We start from the raw sequence: 17,826 nt of genomic DNA on the forward strand, positions 1-17,826 counted from the left end.
TGGCAGACTCAGGTGTCTTGGCCAAGCTTTGAATAAGCACCCTGCTTAGTCCAAGCCAAGCCCAAACTCCAAACAAGTTGAAATTTCACATCACAAATTCTAGCCTTTTATGAGAAGACCAGTGCTAGCCCTCATAGAGCAGCCTGATCTCCTCCTAGGGCTGGCCTTTAAACCATCGGTGGGGGCTGCAGAGCAGCAAGGGAGTGGGAACACCAGCCCGATCTTTTTGAGCCCCTACCAAAACCCCTCACCAGCAAGATGTACAGCAATGTGCACCAGGCCTCCAGTTCTCTTCCCCACAACAAACTCTCTCTGAAGTTCTTCCCAAGGGTGGACATTAGACATCCACTAGGATCAGCAGCATTAACCTTTATACAGCTAGCTCCTTTTGCTTGTCATGAATTCCTGTCCCACGGGAGAGGGCAGAACAAGCAGGGGGCTGTCATCAGGGGGGTATCAGTCAGGGCTGTAATGAATTGTGGCTGCTCCCTTTTCTAGAATCAACAGCGTAGAGGAATTCTCCATCAAAATGATTTTTCTTGACATAAAATGCAGATTACACATACACACAAATTTCACATGGCTTTTGATAAGCCAGTTGTACATCAGCCCAAATTTGCTCAAAACTGGAAAGTCCCAATTTTTGAAAGTGTGGGCTAAATTTCATATTTGTTTGGAAACCCAATTCTAGGCAGTTTGTCCAAAGTGTTCATAGTGAAACAGCTCCATTCACCAGGTATATTACCTGAAGAGCAGCTCTATTACATTAAGAGTTTTGATACCCAGATAGAAAATTCTCTTCTGTTTCTTTTCACAATAAGTTGTTGTACATCCAAGAGGGACTGTTTTGTTCTTGCAGAAAGCACTGTTTTATGTACACCGCACAGAAACCAAAGGGGCATGATGTCCCCATAAAAAGCATATTTGTCTGGAAATACCTAAAGTAACAACAAAGATTGAAGAAGAAATGTTTTTCTCTCTTTCACGTTATTTGGTGCATGGAACAGCCCTTGTGGCTCAATCCAACAAACTGCCTGACTTCAAGCGCACAAGCAGTTCCTTTTGACTTCAGCCATCTCGGACTTAAATAGGATTTACTCATGCCTTTAACGTTGCTCATGTGATTAAGCATTAGCTGGATCGTGTCCTTTGTGTGTAGTCAGGTGGGTCTTTCACACTGGAACCGTCTCTCATTACTTTGGAATACGTCATGCCTTCAAGAGGCTGATGGTAGCCTCCTCAGCAGACCTAGATTGCTCAGTGTTCATTGTTACTATGATTTGTACTGCAGCGGCACTTAGTGTGCTGAGCGCTGTACAGACTGTACAGAGTGAGAGAGAGTCCCTGTCCCAAAGAGCTTATGTCAGAGTCTTAATAGACAAGACAAATGGAGGGTGGGAGGGAAAACAGAGGCCCAGAGAAGTGAAGTGACTTGCCCAAGTTCATACAGCAGGTGAGAGAGAGCTAACTCCTGACTCTCAGCTCAGACCCCACTGCTTCCTTCTAAGTGGCTATTCTCCCCCAAATAAGCTTTGGTCTTGTGATAGTTGAGTATGGGGCAGGTTTTGTCCCTTATTTTGTTGTTCGTTTTTGTACAATAAATACCATTCCTATTTCAGTGTCTGAATCCAGCAATTTAGGGAGTGTAAAATATCACTGACTTTGGAAGAAATGACTTGTACTCCTGAGCCACCTCAGACCAATGGGGAGCTGTTTTATACATTTTTCCAGCTAAATCACAGATCCAAGTGAAAAAATCTAGAACATTGTGTGGCTTTGTGGTGCTCCCTGGAGGATCCCTGGTCCCAGAATCAATGACTGGATTACACTGCTCCGTAAACGTAGTTTGGTTTTTTTCTCAGCAGTGACAGATATATTGATATCATTCTTCATTTTCCTTAACTGCTACCAAAGAGAGCTCACAATGGAGAGGAGGTTGCTTAGAGAAAATAGGGAAAGGGATTGCAGAGGTTCTTCGCATGTGTATTATGGCAGTCAACAAAGTGGATACATGCCTGCTATACAGATGTGTCACACCATGATATGCCTTGATCCCCACTACAAAATGTAAGCAATACACACTGGTCATGTATTGCTGGGCTGCATGTATTTAGTGGTTTGGGGGAGGGGGAGCAGGGGAGAATCACTCATGATAAGGATATACAAACTGAGGGGGTAGGGGACAGTTGGATACAATAAGCACCCATTGTGCAACCTGGACTCACAATGAGAAACACTTGCATTCAGGTACAGCACTTGAAGTCACCTGGATAGATGGAGGCAAAGAAACCTTTTTCTTTTATTCCGGGGGAGCTAGTGTAAATGTGCTAACATGAGAGCTTTTGGACATCACTTTAATGAGTAGTTTTGTACCATAACTAAATTTTCCCACTTTTAATAAAATGAGATAAACGAGCTTCTGTTCCAAACACAGGATTTCCTTTCTTAACGTTATCCTTAAATTTTAGGAGGAACTAGAGCTCCTCCCCAGCCTCACAGTTGTCTATGCCCATGGATTAGTGGTATAGAGCTCATCATCATGAATAATGGCCATACTTCTCGCCCCTATCTGCGTTGCATATGTTGGAGCAGCTGCCGGTTTTTGAGCAGTCTGAACGGAATGCACAAAAACATATCAAAAGGAACGCACAGTGGGCATGTATGTTTGGAAATTCCATCCACAGCCTGACCCATACCAAGAGATCTGTGCAATTTTAAAAAGTCATAAGTGCTGCTACCTTAAACCTTGACCCAAAGCCCACTGAAGTCAGTGGACGTCATTCTCTTCGTTTCAGTGGGCTTTGGATCCAGCCCTTAGACACACTCAATGGTCCATTGAACATTATAAAATAAACATCCATCTATCTTCCCATCCCTGTGTATTTAGAGAGTCTCAATCACCTCATTATCTATCCACTCATCTATAGATGCAGATCTTCAAACTAGTAATATTTAGTTCATTATGTGATTGCCATATGTTACTACTTAGAAGTGAACAGAAACTATTTTATTTATGCAATGCAAATCTTTTAGATCAAGAAACTTCTCTGTGGGCTATTTTGCCTTAGATAAGCTAATCAAAAACATTACGAAAGCTTCTATTTCAAGCTGGAATTCATGAATAAGGGCAAAGGCTTAGTCAAGTTGCGTATACACTTGCCAGCACTAACCTAATTGATTTTGCTGGATGTTAATCAGCTTTCCGATTTAAACATTTAGTCTGTTGTGTGTATGGCATTGTTTTATATACAGTGATCTTACAAAATAATTATGGGTGGTGTTTATTATTTGGCTTTTAAGGCTGATGCTGAGTGATCATCTGCATATTAAATGTAGCATTTACTTGTTGGTGTTGGAAGAACATATTGTTGAGCAATCTTCTGCATGTTTGGTTTTTTTAGATACACCCACGCATAGTACACTTTCCACCTCCAACCCAGCAATGATGACAGACAAAAAAGGAACAGTCTGATGTTACAAGCGGGAATTATTTCTCAAAGTCAGACTTGAAAGATTTAGACAAATGATCTCTGTTATTGACAACAGTGACCCCCTTCTATGCACAGAACTGGTTGCAAAAACACACGGGCCAAATCTGACCCTTTTGAAGACAAACTGCACAAATGAGATAATTTGACCCCTCTCTCTGTGTTTTCACAGGAATGGGATGTTTATATCAGTTTTGAGGTCATTGTGTTCATCTTACAGTTGTTGCAGATGCAAATTGCTCCTCATCTCAGCTGGAAGCTATGATCAGAAATTTAGTTCTGTTTCTGCAGAAGCTCTACAGGATGTCAATCTGGCATATGTATTCCGTACTAAACAGTCTATACCAAAAGTTGTATGCAGTATAGTTGTAGCCATGTTGGTCCCAGGATATTAGAGAGAGACAAGGTGGGTGAGGTAATATCTTTGATTAGGCCAACTTCTGTTGGTGAGAGAGACAAGCTTTTGAGCCACACACAGCTCTTCTCCAGATCTGGGAAAGGTACTCCCACATCGCAGCTAAATCCAAGGTGGAAAAGATTGTTTAGCATAAGTAGTTAGTATATATTCTAATGGACCATTCAAGGTCTGGAACCCACTACCCCACTTTTTATGTCCTATGACTGCAGAGCACAGTTGCCAACTTTCACGTGGTAAATAAGCACCCCGACTTTCACAATAAACCAGAAATCAAGCTAATCCCATTTCAAAACAAGGCCAAAACAAGCCAATCCCTAAGAACCCCAACACTCTGTGATTAGATCCCCCGGCATTCAGTCTGGGACTGTGGTGGGCCTGCCGTGCACCCCTGATTCTCACCCCTCCACCTTTGTCCCTGCTTTCTGGGAGCCGATCAAAAAAAAGAAGCTACAAGCCAAACAAGCAGAAAGCTACAATCCAAAAACTAGCCAACAAGCAACACACTAGCCAAGTAAGCCAAAAACAAGCCCAATTTCTGTGGGGTTTTTTGCGGGTTTGGTATGTCTGTTGCAGAGATGTTAAAGGGCAACTCTACCTTGAATGGTCACTTAGAATATGCTAAATAATCTGTTCCACCTTGCATTTAACCTTGAGGATTTAAGTGGTGTATAGGCGAATTTCACGCACTGTCCCAGAGGTTAGGTTCCAAATGAAGTGGCAATGGTTGCTGCATTTTGTGGCCTGTAGCATACAAGTCACATAAATGAAAGGCATTAAAAAGCAGAAAGTCTTATGGGTGGGTTTGTTGGGTTTTTTAAAAATAATTAAATCAATATTTTAAATTTGTATTAATAACTTGTTTTGATTGCATTTCATCACTGAAGCATAATCTCCCTATGAGAACTGTCAAGAGTGGAAAAGTACATATCAACGAACACAGGACATTAATTCATGCATGGACCTAATGATCCCTAAGAAAGACATATTCCAGGGTGTCCCTAAATGCTGGGTTTTATATTTGCCTCTCTGATTTATCTCAAAGATGTATAAAATCGCATGTAGGCAGAGTGCTCTCTATTAATTAGTCATCTGCAAGTCTTAATGCACGATGTTTAGTTTATTGTGCGCAAAATATAGCATAGGCACAAAGTTGGGTGTTTTTTTTATAATCTCTCATTCCTCTAAGCGTCCCTGAAACCTTGACAAATACTACTTAAGCCTCCTGTGAGGAAGGTTACTGTAACAGCCATCAACTCTGTTGTCTCCAGAGATTAAAACCTGGAGCTCTAAGTCAGTGACAGCAGGGCTTTGGAGTCTTTTTCCCAATAATCTATTGTCCTCTATTCCCCCAATAACCGGTTTTTAGAGGATAGAGCATGAATGGTTGGGGCTCAGTGATAAGCCTTCCCTACACTTGGTCAAGTCGTCGGGGGCGAGTCTTAAAAACAAAATTGCAGAAAGCAGCAATACTATTGTTGTCCTAATCCTTTTTCTAAAATGTCAAGGTCCTAATAAATTAGACCAACATGTTCAAAGAGGGCTAGTGATTTTGGGTGCCTCTGTTTTCGGTTGGCCAGCTTGAGACACCTTGAAAGGGCATGATTTTGAGAAGGTGCTGACTACCCACCCTCTGAAAATCTGGCCCCTTTATATCAAGTATGGTGCTCAGAATCACTAGTGAAATCTTGGCTTCGGATTTTAGTGCCTTGCCTGCTATACGCATCATTCTGCTTGCTTGGTGTTAGGCATATACCCATCTAGGGGAATGCTCAAATGGGAAAGTGAAACTCCCAGTCGATCCAATTTTCACACAACAAGCACCGGAGAATAGTGGGGGAAGATAAATTACCCTTTTTTCAAAAATCTGGGTAAATTAGATAATCTGTTCCTTTCTCTTCTGGTTCTTATTGGCTAATTATCTGAGAATTGTCATCCAATCAAGGAAGCTGCTTGGTTATTTACATGCTGAACAGTAAGCAAGAACCATCCTTTCAACTCAGAATTTATTTAACACATTCGAGCTCTGGGGAAAATGCTGATGTCTGTAGCGTATTTAGCATTGCAACCAACCCTCACAAGATGAAAGATAGTCTCCCAATTCAAAGAACATAAGGAATTATTGAGGAAGAAAATTGTCTGAACAAGGGCAATTACAGCAATAACTATCCATGACGTAAATGGTATCAGGTCATACAAGCATAACCTAAGATGTAATGAAAATACTTCAAAGGCAAACATGCTGTAAATCAGACACAATATAATATCATTTATTACTCTGTTGGGGATGATAAAGGTAAAAGAAAATCTCTTTATTTCACAAGATAGAAGGAAAAGATACCTACAGTATATTCCCTGCTGCTTTGCTTTAGGCAAAATAAGTAAGGTTTTGTAGCATATACAGAGAGTATTTGAGTCCCTACAGTAGAATCCTTGTCATCTAAAGCCCAAACTTCCATTTTAACTTCCTGGAATATAATCACTCTAATTATGCTCGCTCTCTCTCTCTCTCTCACACACACACACAGCCCCCAGTGGGAATTGAGTTAGTGTGGTGTATTAATTATGCTAGATCTCTCTCTAACCTTGAAACCATTTGACATCTTTGCTTTTGCACTTGTGTGATGATTAAGCTTCTTGCAGCTGTATGAGTTTCATCATGGAGATATTGCATTTCTGGTCTACGTTTATATTATCTGTTGTTTAAAATAAGGAGGAGGAAAAAGAAACTGGATCCAAAATGTGAAAGTAGTAAGGGGTGGCAAAAGCTTGTAGCTTTTGTGATATACTTTGTTATGGCCTGAATCCTCATTCCAGGATGAAACTCTGTCATGTATAGAGGGTCAGCAAGAGGCCCATGTGCCACTGAAGTCCTACTTCTGAGGGCTCAAGTGAGACCTAAACCTTGTGCTGCACTTCTGCACAGGTGAATTTCACCTAGAGTGACAAGATAGCAAGTGTAAAAAATCAGGACAGGAGGTGAGGGGCAATAGGGGCCTATATAAGACAAAGCCCTGAGTATCAGGACTGTCCCTATAAAATCGAGACATCTGGTCACCTTAATTTCACTGCATAGCTCACAGCCTGAGCACAGGGGTTGCGTGTTGAGAATTCTGCAGCAATTAGGGGAATCCTTGAATACGGTCTGTAAGTATCTACATGGGGAACAAATAGTTACTGATGGGCTTTTCACTCTGGCAGAGAAAGGTATAACACAATCCACTGGCTAGAAGCTAGACAAATTCAGACTGGAAATATGGTGTACATTTTTAATGGTGAGAGTAATTAACCACTGGAACAATATACCAGGGGTCTTGGTGGATTCTCCATCACTGGTAATTTTTAAAATCAAGTTTGGATTTTTTTTAAAAAAAATTATATGCTTAAGAAATTATTTTGGAGGAGTTCTATGTCTTGTGTTATAGAGGAGATTAGACTGGATGATCACAGCGGTTCCTTCTGGCCTTGGAATCATTGAATCCTTCCCATCAGGCATTACTCTACTGATTCTATAGGTTTCTGTACATTTTTTCAAAAAGAAAAGGAGTACTTGTGGCACCTTAGAGACTAACCAATTTATTTGAGCATGAGCTTTTGTGAGCTACAGCTCACTTCTGTAGCTCACGAAAGCTTATGTTCAAATAAATTGGTTAGTCTCTAAGGTGCCACAAGTACTCCTTTTCTTTTTGCGAATACAGACTAACACGGCTGTTACTCTGAAACCTGTACATTTTTGCTGCTTCTGTGACCACCTGTAGTGGGAAATTTAATGGCTCCTTGCTGATCTACTGGGCCCTGCTCCTCCATGCTCACGTGCTATGGTGCATTCATTAGTCTGACCGCCACCTCAGGGGGGATGTACACAGCAAAGTAAAAAGTTAGGGAGAATGTGTCTCCCTCAGTGGTTAACAGGTGCACGCTCTCTCTCTCACTGCAGGGCCTAGAGGAGGGGAAGGAGCTAAGGAAATGGAATGGGAAGTGGTGGGAAAACAGGGATGGCTCCCCGGAGTAAGACTGCAAATCGCCATGGAATGTTAATTGGTGCTCCTTGCATCAGTCTTCTCCTGTTCTGTAGCATTTTACACACTCACACACACCCTCTCTGTCTCCCTCTCTCTCTCTAGTGGAGAGGCTAGGTGTTTCCAGTCTCTGTGGGGGAGACAATGGCATGGGGGTAGAATGGGCTTACAAGAGATCGGGGAGCTTTAGCATAAGAGAAGGGCCATGAGCTCGTTGTATCCAGCCAGGTATGTGCAGGGCATGTTCCTACATTTCTCAGAGATCGCTGGCTGGATGTGCAGAGCCACTAACACTCCACCATCTGAGCGGTCACTGTCCCAACTCACCGAGCAGCTTCATGCATCTGGAAATCTCCTCCTTTCCGGATTTTACCACGGACGATGACGCTCTACCCTACTATGACAAACCAGAATGCTATTTGTCACACCCATTGTCTGAATGAGGGCAATTACAGCAATCACTATCCATCATCTCAGTGGTATCAGGTCATCCAAACATAACCTGCAATGTGAAGGCCAATTGGCCCGCTAGGAATCAGTCCTGGCTCGGCTATTGGAATGACCACGTTACAAAAAGTAATCCTTCAACTGCAGCCTCGGCAAACACGCTCCTTCTTAAGGTGCGGGAATGACATTCCCCAGTATATTCTGTGGATATAAAGTTTAAAACAAAAATGTTGCCTACATAGTATCTTGGTGATACTGTACTAGGCCACATGTTGTGAGTACTTCAGGGGGATTTCTCACATGAGTAAGGATTGATATGCTAAGGCACAGTGTTTGTACTTCCCTAAGAAACTATATATTTCCAATGTTCTTTAACCCATGTGAATAAATGGAACAAACACAAAATCTTGTTAGAAAATTAAATGTTTTGTTTTATTTTGGAAAAAAACATTTAATTATTACTTACTTGCAAAGTCATTCTTGCTACATAATCTACTTTAAAACTCACATCTCATTCAATTAAGATTTCATACCATTGAGAAAATGATGCTGTCCTGAAGAAATACTACAAAAGTTGCCATATGCAAGCCCATAAATAAACTGCATGATTTTCATGCTTTAAAAGACTGAGGATAAGATTCATTTCAAGCATTTCTATTTCAGTATATTTTCTGCATTCAGTAAAACTATGAAAAATACATAGAATCAAACAAGATGAACAGACTTAGGTGGGGATGGACATTTACAGTATGCTTGTGGGTTTTTTACTACTTTATCAGAAACTAAAGAGGCAAACAAAAGAAACTCCATTGCCATTACTAATAATACAGTGTTCTAACTCCTAAACTCACGTGACATAACCAAGATATACTACTTTATGTTCAAAATGCACAGATAAAGCATGGGACACAGGTTATGTACTGGAAAACATTGCAGTATCTACAATAGGTCTCAATACATATGGGTTAATGAATGTTCACTCCTTATATAATACATCTATGTCATAGTCCAAAATGTTTAAAAAATCATGTTCATGATTCATTGAGTCTGCTGATGTATTTTGGGGACCATGTTATATGTTGCACCTGGGTAAAAAAAATAGACTTAACCCTTTATAGTAGATGCTGTTGTACTGTATGTCAAATGTTATTTTCAAATGGATCTATGATAATCATTGTTACTGACAGTAACTTAGGTGACTGCTGTAAATTTAGCGTAGGAGTAACGTTCAAAGTGAGAAATGGCACAGTGGGAATTATAAATATTTTAAAATCCAGGTTTTTCTTAAACCCCCTGTATTTTCTATGACTCATTCACAACATCGCTTTTAATACAACATAATGATTAGAATAGAAATCGCCTAATAGGGTTAAAATCTATATCCATGGTCACAGGTTTTTTTTTTAAAATGTCCTCCGGTATCAAAAATATGTTTAAATATTTTATCAGCACACAACACAGACACTCTGAACCCTGTTATCACAGTACAGTTCTGTTACAAGAACCTGCTTCCATATATTCCAGTCGCTCTTTCTATTGTATCTTTTGGAACAGACATTCTCTTTCCAGAAGGGTCTGCTATATTTACACAGTTGTGATAATTATTCCAATACTCAAAGAGCTAAGAGCAAGCCTATGCACAAAAGCCAATAGAGAGAGAGAGTCACTTAAATATTTAGCTTTCTTCTTTCCCTGCTTTTACATTTAGCTGTCAACAAAATAGAATTATTCTGCTCACAGGATTAGAATTAATAAATGGCTGTATTTACAAGTATTTATGATAGACACAGTGGGCCAAATTCTGCTCTGTTTTGCCTGTGTAAATCTGGAGTAAATTTGTTTAAGTTAATGCAATAACTGCAGAATTTGATTAACTTTTTAGTTAGTTAGGGAACAAATCCTGGTCCCCTAAAACCAATGATAAAACTCCCACTAACTTCAATGGGAGACTGTCACTGACTTCAGTGGATCAGCCTTGGCCTTAACTTTGGAAGGTATAAACATTAAATTAAGTAGGGAAAGATACTTTGAAAATACTGGTTCAAATCCTCAGCCCCCTTACAGCTGGTGACACAAAGCATTGGGAAAGCAAGCACCAACTACCTAGGGGTTTGCCTACTGAAGGGGAATCCCCGGGTGAGATGGGGGCAGCATGGGGAGGGGGTGTTAGAAATATGGCGAGGAGAAAAGACGTGGCTGCAATGGCGTTTTTATCTGAGCAGACTGGGCTGGTGGAGTGTTCCCTTTGGGACCATTGTTGCTGAGCAAATAGAGCAAGATGCATGTTTTTGAGGCCAAATTAGCCCCTGGGCAGCCTCAAGATAATAGGGGCATATTCATGGCAAAACCCACCTTGTTCTCCCCCACCAACCCCGCTGGGTGGGCACAATAATAGTGCAGCTGAGGGTCTGCTTCAGTGTGTCCAAACTACCTTCAGTGAATTACCCACTGACACAATCTACAAGAACCAGGAAGACATTGCTCCAGTGAAAAATGAGTCTTCCCCCCCCCCATGAAGATACCACATAATTGTATTAGAAGCAAAAGCTGCTGAATGCTGAGTAGTGTCTAAACCACAAAAGACTGTCTTGAGGTCTGTTTAAAAGCTGTCTGTAGATACCAATACACAGACCGATCTTCAGTCTTGCTACCTTCACAGTATTTTGTTGGAATTCAGTGTCTCATTCTGACCACTAAAAGGAGAAAGATAAGTCACAGTGTGGGTTTTGATTTCCAGAAGCTACAGGTCAATTCCATTTGTGAAATGTGTGTGATGGACCATTGTTGATCTGTCTGAAAGACTGAGACAACTAGCTTCTATTACGGTTAGTCAGCAGACAGAAATCACCCTTTAAATGAAACTAACATTGCAGATTGGAGCAGGGCAGTCAGAGCCATTTATATCTATTGCAGATCTGGAAAAAGGAATATCTAAAAAGTTAGCAGTCTGTGTGTGTGCACACGTGATTTGTGTGTATGTAGACCTAGTGTATATCTGCTTCACTGGTCCCAAGTCTACAGAGTGGGCTGAATGGCTGGAATTTTTCTTTTTTTCCCTCAAGGTCTGGCTTCTTTACAGTTTTCCCATAAAATGCCTGTTGGCAGTATGTGGTGTTAATAAATTTCTCTGGGATAATTGGATTACTTAAGATATTACATGTAAACAGAGAGTGCACAGCTAAACAAGAATAGCCCTGTTACAACATCACAATTGGAAGCATTTCATTTTCAGAGCATAAAAATGCATTTTTCCTGAAATACGTGACCTTTAGATTTAGATCGCAATAACCGTCCCATCCCTAGTGTTGTCATCGTCACTGACAAAACCATCCAGTGTACAGCAGTGCTAGTTACTCTGCAGCTATTGCTGATGGTCGATTGCATTACACCCTGGAAGGGAGGCAAATGAAGACAGACTTGTACATACTCGGCAAAGCAATATGGCAAATTCCAATTTATTAGGCATTGATTAGAAGAGCAGTTCCTACTGGCATTAATGGTGAGAAAATACTGGGGGGGGGGGCACTGTACTGGAGATCCTGAAGGTATGGCTTGATTTTTCAGAGAGAATCTGGGTCTAATATCAGACTGCTGATAAATCAATCTGATTGGCTGAATTGGTACTCTTGTCCCAGGTGTTCATCTTCGTAGGAGTTGTACCTGGCCTATTCCCAGTCATCTGGAAGACAAAAAAGTATTGAAACTGGATTTACTTCTTTTGGTAAATCACCATTGACTGGAGGACATGAAAGCCTGAAAGCATCAATCTAGACTCCACATTACCTTAGACTCTTGAGAGCACAAGCCATAAAGGAGCCATTTAACATGTATTGTCAGGAATTATTCAGTGATCATTGCCAATCATTTCAGAAGCTATCATTTCTAATAGCCAGTTTTCTCATAAAATAAATTTATTTTGTCTCAAGACATCTTAAGCTGTCCTCGAGTCGGGGAGAGAGAGGGGAATGCATATATACACACTGATTTGTTTATATAAATGTTCATTCGCGGGACTCAAATGTAAAGGTATTCTGTCTGGAGCTGGTTGGAAATTGTCTGCTGGAACAATTTTGCATCAGAAAATGCCAGTTCGTCAAAAGCAAAATGTTTCACGCCAACCTGTCACTTTTGACAAGTCTCATGAAGGAACACCGGCAGAACCCGGCCTGTCAGGCAGGTTTCACATCTCTCCCTGCTACCTTGCCCACACATCTGAAGGACTGCCTTGGAGTCGGGACTCCAGGTCTTCCAGGATTTGCAGCTCCAGGCCAGCCTTGCGATGGTGACCGTCCCCAGGGTTGGGGATGCCAGGGCTTCCAGATTCTTAGGCCAGTTGGCTCCCTGGACTGACTGACCCCTGCAGGCTGGGGAGCCAGTTGCCCTGCGAGTCAGGCAGCCTGGGGAATCAGCTGGCACAGAAGCCCGACAGCCAGGCTCTAGATGGGGCACACAGGGCTTCCAGGTTCCCTGCCACAAAGCTGGGAGTCTGGAAGGTCCTGGGACAGACTTCAGGGTCTGTGGTTCCAGGGCATACCCGCCAGGCAGACTGGCCTCCGAGCTTCCAAAATCTTGGGCCAGCCAGCTCCTTGGCCTGTCCAAATCTTGGGGCAGATGGCTTCCAAGGTTGTCAGAGTTGAGCAGTCGGGGAGCCAACTACTGTGAGCACTGAAGAGCAAGCTGGCCCAGGAGCCTGCAAGCCTGGGAGTCCCTGGCCTCGGGGGAGTCTGCATGGCAGGGCTGCCCTGGAATCATGGATCCTGGAAGTCTTGCCAGCTGATGGCTGAAACCAACATGATTGCAACATTTCCATTTGGTTGAAAATTTCAAAAATTTTGATATAACGAAATTTCCCATGAAACAAAAATTCTGACTTTCAACCAGCTCTAACCCTAACCAAAAACAATGGTCATCAGCTGAAGTTAATAACGAGAACATTCTTCAAGGGCCTGGTTCAAAGGTCGTGGAAGTCAATGGAAAGACTCTCATTGACTTCAGTAGGCTTTGGATCAGGCCCCATGTCTGATGTTTTTAGAAATTTTACGCACTGACTTATCAGAGAACAGAATTTAGTCCTCTGCTTTCAGAGTATCTCCTATAGTCACCACACAACCCTTGCCCATCGCAACTGGCTGTAGAACACACAGTAGAGACAAGTGCTAATTAACTCCTGTGCCCCCGTCATGTCATCTTTCTTTCCACAAGATCACTCCAGAGCTGGGCAACATTTTTCAGCTGAAACTTTTTTTTCCACCAAAAAAAAAAAGCAAATCCGGATCCAATGAAATATTTTGCCACAATTTGTGTCAATTTGGGCAAAATGTTTCAGTCAAAACAAAAGAAAAGTTTGGAAACGTCTAAACAAATAGTTTTAATATTTTGAAAACATGAAACATTTCAATTTTTTGGGCTACACAAAGCTGTGAAGGAGAAGGTGGTGTCACCATCCTTCTCTCCCCCATAACTTTTAGCCTCGTGCTCAGGGCACTCACTGGTGGTGTGGGAGACTCAGGTTTGAATCCCAGCTCAGGAGCAGGGACTGCAACCCCCCCATCATTCCCCTCCCAGGTGTGTGTCCTAACCACCAGGCTATTGGCTATTCTGGATTGGGCCCCTCTCTATCTCTTTTGTTGAATCCTATACCTCCTGCTCCCTGGTTTTGTGAATGCAGCCCTTCAACTCCTTTGCTTATGTTCAAAATGAAACATAGTTTCAGGCTGAACAAAAACGTTTCCTTCAACACAAAATGAAGTTTTCCCAACATTTTCACTTTGCTGAAAATCCCCCACTCTTCCCCCAAAATATATTTTTTTAACTTCATCTTGACCAAATCACACAATTCTTCTGATTTTTTAGAACTGCCAGTGAACCAAAAAATCAGTTAGTCTCACAGCTTTGCTCTACAACCTTCCAGCCAGTACAATAGGATAAAAAAGGCATTGATGGGAGTACTTACGATATCGGAGTTGAAGGGTTTCACATTGATGTTTCGAATTGAACTGCTGGTGAGGGACCACACCTTGGTTTTGTGCTTAAAGGCGGCTCTAACCTTTGGAAAGAGGCATTAGAAGGCAGTCAGGAAATGATGATCCTAATCTGGTTTTATTTATTTCTCAGGTACAAAGTATCGTCTTTCCATTATAAATGGACGAGGGTTCATACGCATATGTTACTGTGGAATATTTGACGTTCTACTGTGTAATAATAATAATAATAATAATAATAATATAATAATAATATCATGGGGTTCCATTTTAGTGTTTACCAATAGGTCCATGATCAGATTTGCACATTTAATAAGTAAAAATATAAGCTCCAATTGTGTCAGCTAATCTGTGCACTCAGGGGGGCAGTTCCCCAGACTCCATGCAGTCCCAAAATAACTGCTCTGCCAGGAACCAGCAATGGCTCTGGCCTCTAGGCGCACCCCCAGAGACCGAAGGGGCTTGTGCAGTTTATCCTGGCCTTTCGGGGAGCCCCTAGGTTCTATGTGAGTCACCAACTTTGTGGTGGGCCCTGTGGGCTTTTTTCACTAGATGCAAACTCTGACAATGCACACGCACACCCATCCCTCTCTGATGGGATGAGGGGATCTGGCATGCGGAATTCCTCCTCCAGAAGCCATCCTGACAACTTTTTCCCTGGCGGGAGATGATCCAGGCTGTTGTTTTTTCCAAACTGCCAGCCCTGCAGATTCTAATAATCAAGTAACACGAGTGCAATTCCATCACCTTCTACATTATGGCTGCACAGGTGTCTGTGCAGAGAGGCTTTGGTCCAGCACTGGGAGCTTAGTAAATAATTCTGTTGATGGTTGTGAGCCAGACTCGAATGCAGCCTGCTCCCCCAGTGCTGTGTCAGCTCCATGGAAGTAAAAATGGGAAGAAGTACCTATTTTTGTCACTGAAATGCAGCGGGATCTGTTGAGCAAAAGGTGCCATCTTATCTAGTCACTTTTCAGAGCAGGGCTGCGGCATAGCTAAAATTGCAGCATGAGGCCTAGGCACCACTTATCTGGAGAGCCTGAGTGGGACTTAAAGGTGCTGGCCAGTCCAGACAGAGGTGAATTTCACACTTTAACAATAATGTTCACTTTGCACACACAGGGTGAAATCTTGGCCCACTGAAGTCAATGAAAAACTCACCCACCGTGATCCTCCAAATACCCACCACTCCACTGGAGTTCTAAAGAAGTATGTCCTCATAGTGACAATACAGGGATCATATCCCCACGCCACTCCAGCTCACCTTTCTCATTCAAACAGTCCCCCTGAAGTCAATGGGACTGTCCATGTCATTAATCCCTAGCTCTGCCTTGTCGTTCTCTAAAAGCATTGCCTTTAATTTGGCACTTGAGTGATCACATTTGTGGCAGGGAACAAAATACTCACCACCCTAGCTACAGCTTTATATGTACCCTTATATTTATGAACTACATGATGCTTTCCAATGAAATTCAACTCCTCTCTAGTTGAATAAAGTAAAACCACGCCACCCAGAAATGTGGTGATGGGTGTATGTTAGTTTATTGTGCTTCCATTTTAGAAGGCAGTGATGAAGCAATTAAACGTGATCCTTAAATGCTAATATGGGGGCAATATTAGTATCCCCATTTTAGAGATGGGGAAATGGAGGCACAGAACAGGGAAGTGACTTGCCCAAGGCCACCCAGCAGGGTAGTGGCAGAGCCAGAAATAGAACCAGAGCCAGGAATGGCTCTAGTCAGTAAGCCATACTGCCCCTAGATGTTAGAATCTAGCATGATTTACAAAATGCTAATTGCTAAATTGCTAGTGGAAAAAAACCAGGAAAATTAACTAACTAGCTCAGTGGCATGTCAATCTGTGAGATTTAGTAAATCTGGAGAGAATTAATTATCACTGTATTGATCTGGCACCCTTTGAAGTGAGTGGCAGTTTTGCCATTCTGAAAGCAGAGGGGAGCCAATTGTTGGGGATTTTTAAAACAAGTGAACATATTCTTATTTTGCTGACAGGTACAATTAAAATTAGGGTAATGTGGTCTGTATATCTGTAGTTCCTGTGGTGCTGTATATGCACCTTTTTATATTTCTCCCACTATGATTGCATGCGATAATTGTTGTTTATATTCTCCCTCTACTTTTGTTGTTGTTCTCCTTTTTACTTTGAAAAACAAAACAAAAAATAACTGGGGGTGGGAAGGGATGTAGTCTGCTCTGTAGTTCTGGCATTGCCAAGGTCCTCAGGCAATCAAAAGTACTGCCATTTTTCACAGTATTTCTTCATACAGGTCTTATGTATTGCTTGTAAAATCCGATCTCTGCTTTACCCTACTGATTTGAAATATTGCTAGCGGTTTTGCTTTCCTATGTCTGGGATTCCCTGTTACACAAAGTTTTGAGGAGTAAGGCATTTAAAAAAATTTTTTTTGGAAGGTGTATTTTAAATAGAGACACCTCACAGAGACTGTACAGTGGAGCTAGTAAGAAATATTCTCCAAAAGGCAATTGCTCATTTCTGCTGTTTGCCAGGGATTCAGACTCTGAAGTACAGTACCTAGTGCCTCTAAGAGCACTCAGAGGACTTTATGAATTCCCTTCCTTAGTAGGTGTCAGCAAAACAATCCAATGGCCAGATATTTATATCTGGCCATTGGATTGTTTTGTCTGGGAGTCAGATGGGTCATGGAGAGAAGGAGGCTCTCTGAGCACAGGGAACAATAGGATATTTAAATATTTTTCCTTCTTAACTTTTACCAGCCCTCCTAGCTTTACATATTGGTGTTTCCTTCTGATCCCAGTGCAGCTAGAGAATTCAGTACCCAGCACTATGAAGTCACTGGGGCAGAGACCATTCAACAATGGTCATGATGATGGTGGTCAGCAAATACCTGATTATTGCAAACACCATGTCCTGCCTGCTCCTGCGCTGGCAGAGAAGGCCCTTAACGCTGCAGAATGGAATGGTTCCAGTGTTTATGTGCGGCATGGAGGGAAGAGGCATGGGACAAGCAGAAGAGTGGTCAGTAGGAGGTATATGTGTATATGCTGATCCACTGATTAAAACAACCACATGGTGCTGACAGCGACTTCCATCACCGCCTTTGATTTACAGTAACAATGGCATATTGCTGGGCTTTTGTGCCCAGTGCCCTGGGAGAGGGGAGCATTCTGGCAGCTCCAGTCCATGTAGAGATTTCCTGTGCAAGGCCTACTTATCTGGCTAAAGCTTTGGCTCTAAAGGAGTCAATCCAATGACACAATCCTTACATGAAAAGATCCCCCTTTAGTCCACTGTAAAGGACCTAGCATCCTGCCAAGAAAAGTGTGAAATGTTCTATTCTGGTTTCTCATTAATAAAGGGATTCTAAAAGTTTGTTTTGCTGAGATTAATATTTATTTTCCCTTCTGGCTCTGAAACCCAAAAATTCTCACTTCAGAAATGTTGCCCATAGAATGCTAGTCTCCATCCATGCCCAA

The 17,826-nt window shown here is 42.0% G+C and overlaps 1 protein-coding gene across 6 annotated transcripts in view; it reads right to left on the minus strand.

Annotated features, from left to right (window-relative positions):
• Positions 1-8,893: 8,893 nt before the first annotated feature.
• The window catches only part of ADGRD1 (adhesion G protein-coupled receptor D1), a 247,263-nt gene continuing 238,330 nt past the window's right edge, over positions 8,894-17,826 (minus strand). For 5 of the 6 annotated variants that reach the window (XM_073312940.1, XM_073312941.1, XM_073312939.1 and 2 more), the window contains 2 exons: positions 14,323-14,415; positions 8,894-12,048 (listed from right to left, as the gene is read on the minus strand). In XM_073312940.1, coding sequence (XP_073169041.1) covers positions 11,953-12,048; positions 14,323-14,415 — 189 coding nt within the window. In that variant the 3' untranslated portion in view covers positions 8,894-11,952. The remainder of the gene's footprint in view (positions 12,049-14,322; positions 14,416-17,826) is intronic. The other variant, XR_012155073.1, reaches the window with a different exon arrangement.

This window comes from Lepidochelys kempii, chromosome 15 (assembly GCF_965140265.1).
Source record: "Lepidochelys kempii isolate rLepKem1 chromosome 15, rLepKem1.hap2, whole genome shotgun sequence".
Lineage (NCBI taxonomy): Eukaryota > Metazoa > Chordata > Testudines > Cheloniidae > Lepidochelys > Lepidochelys kempii.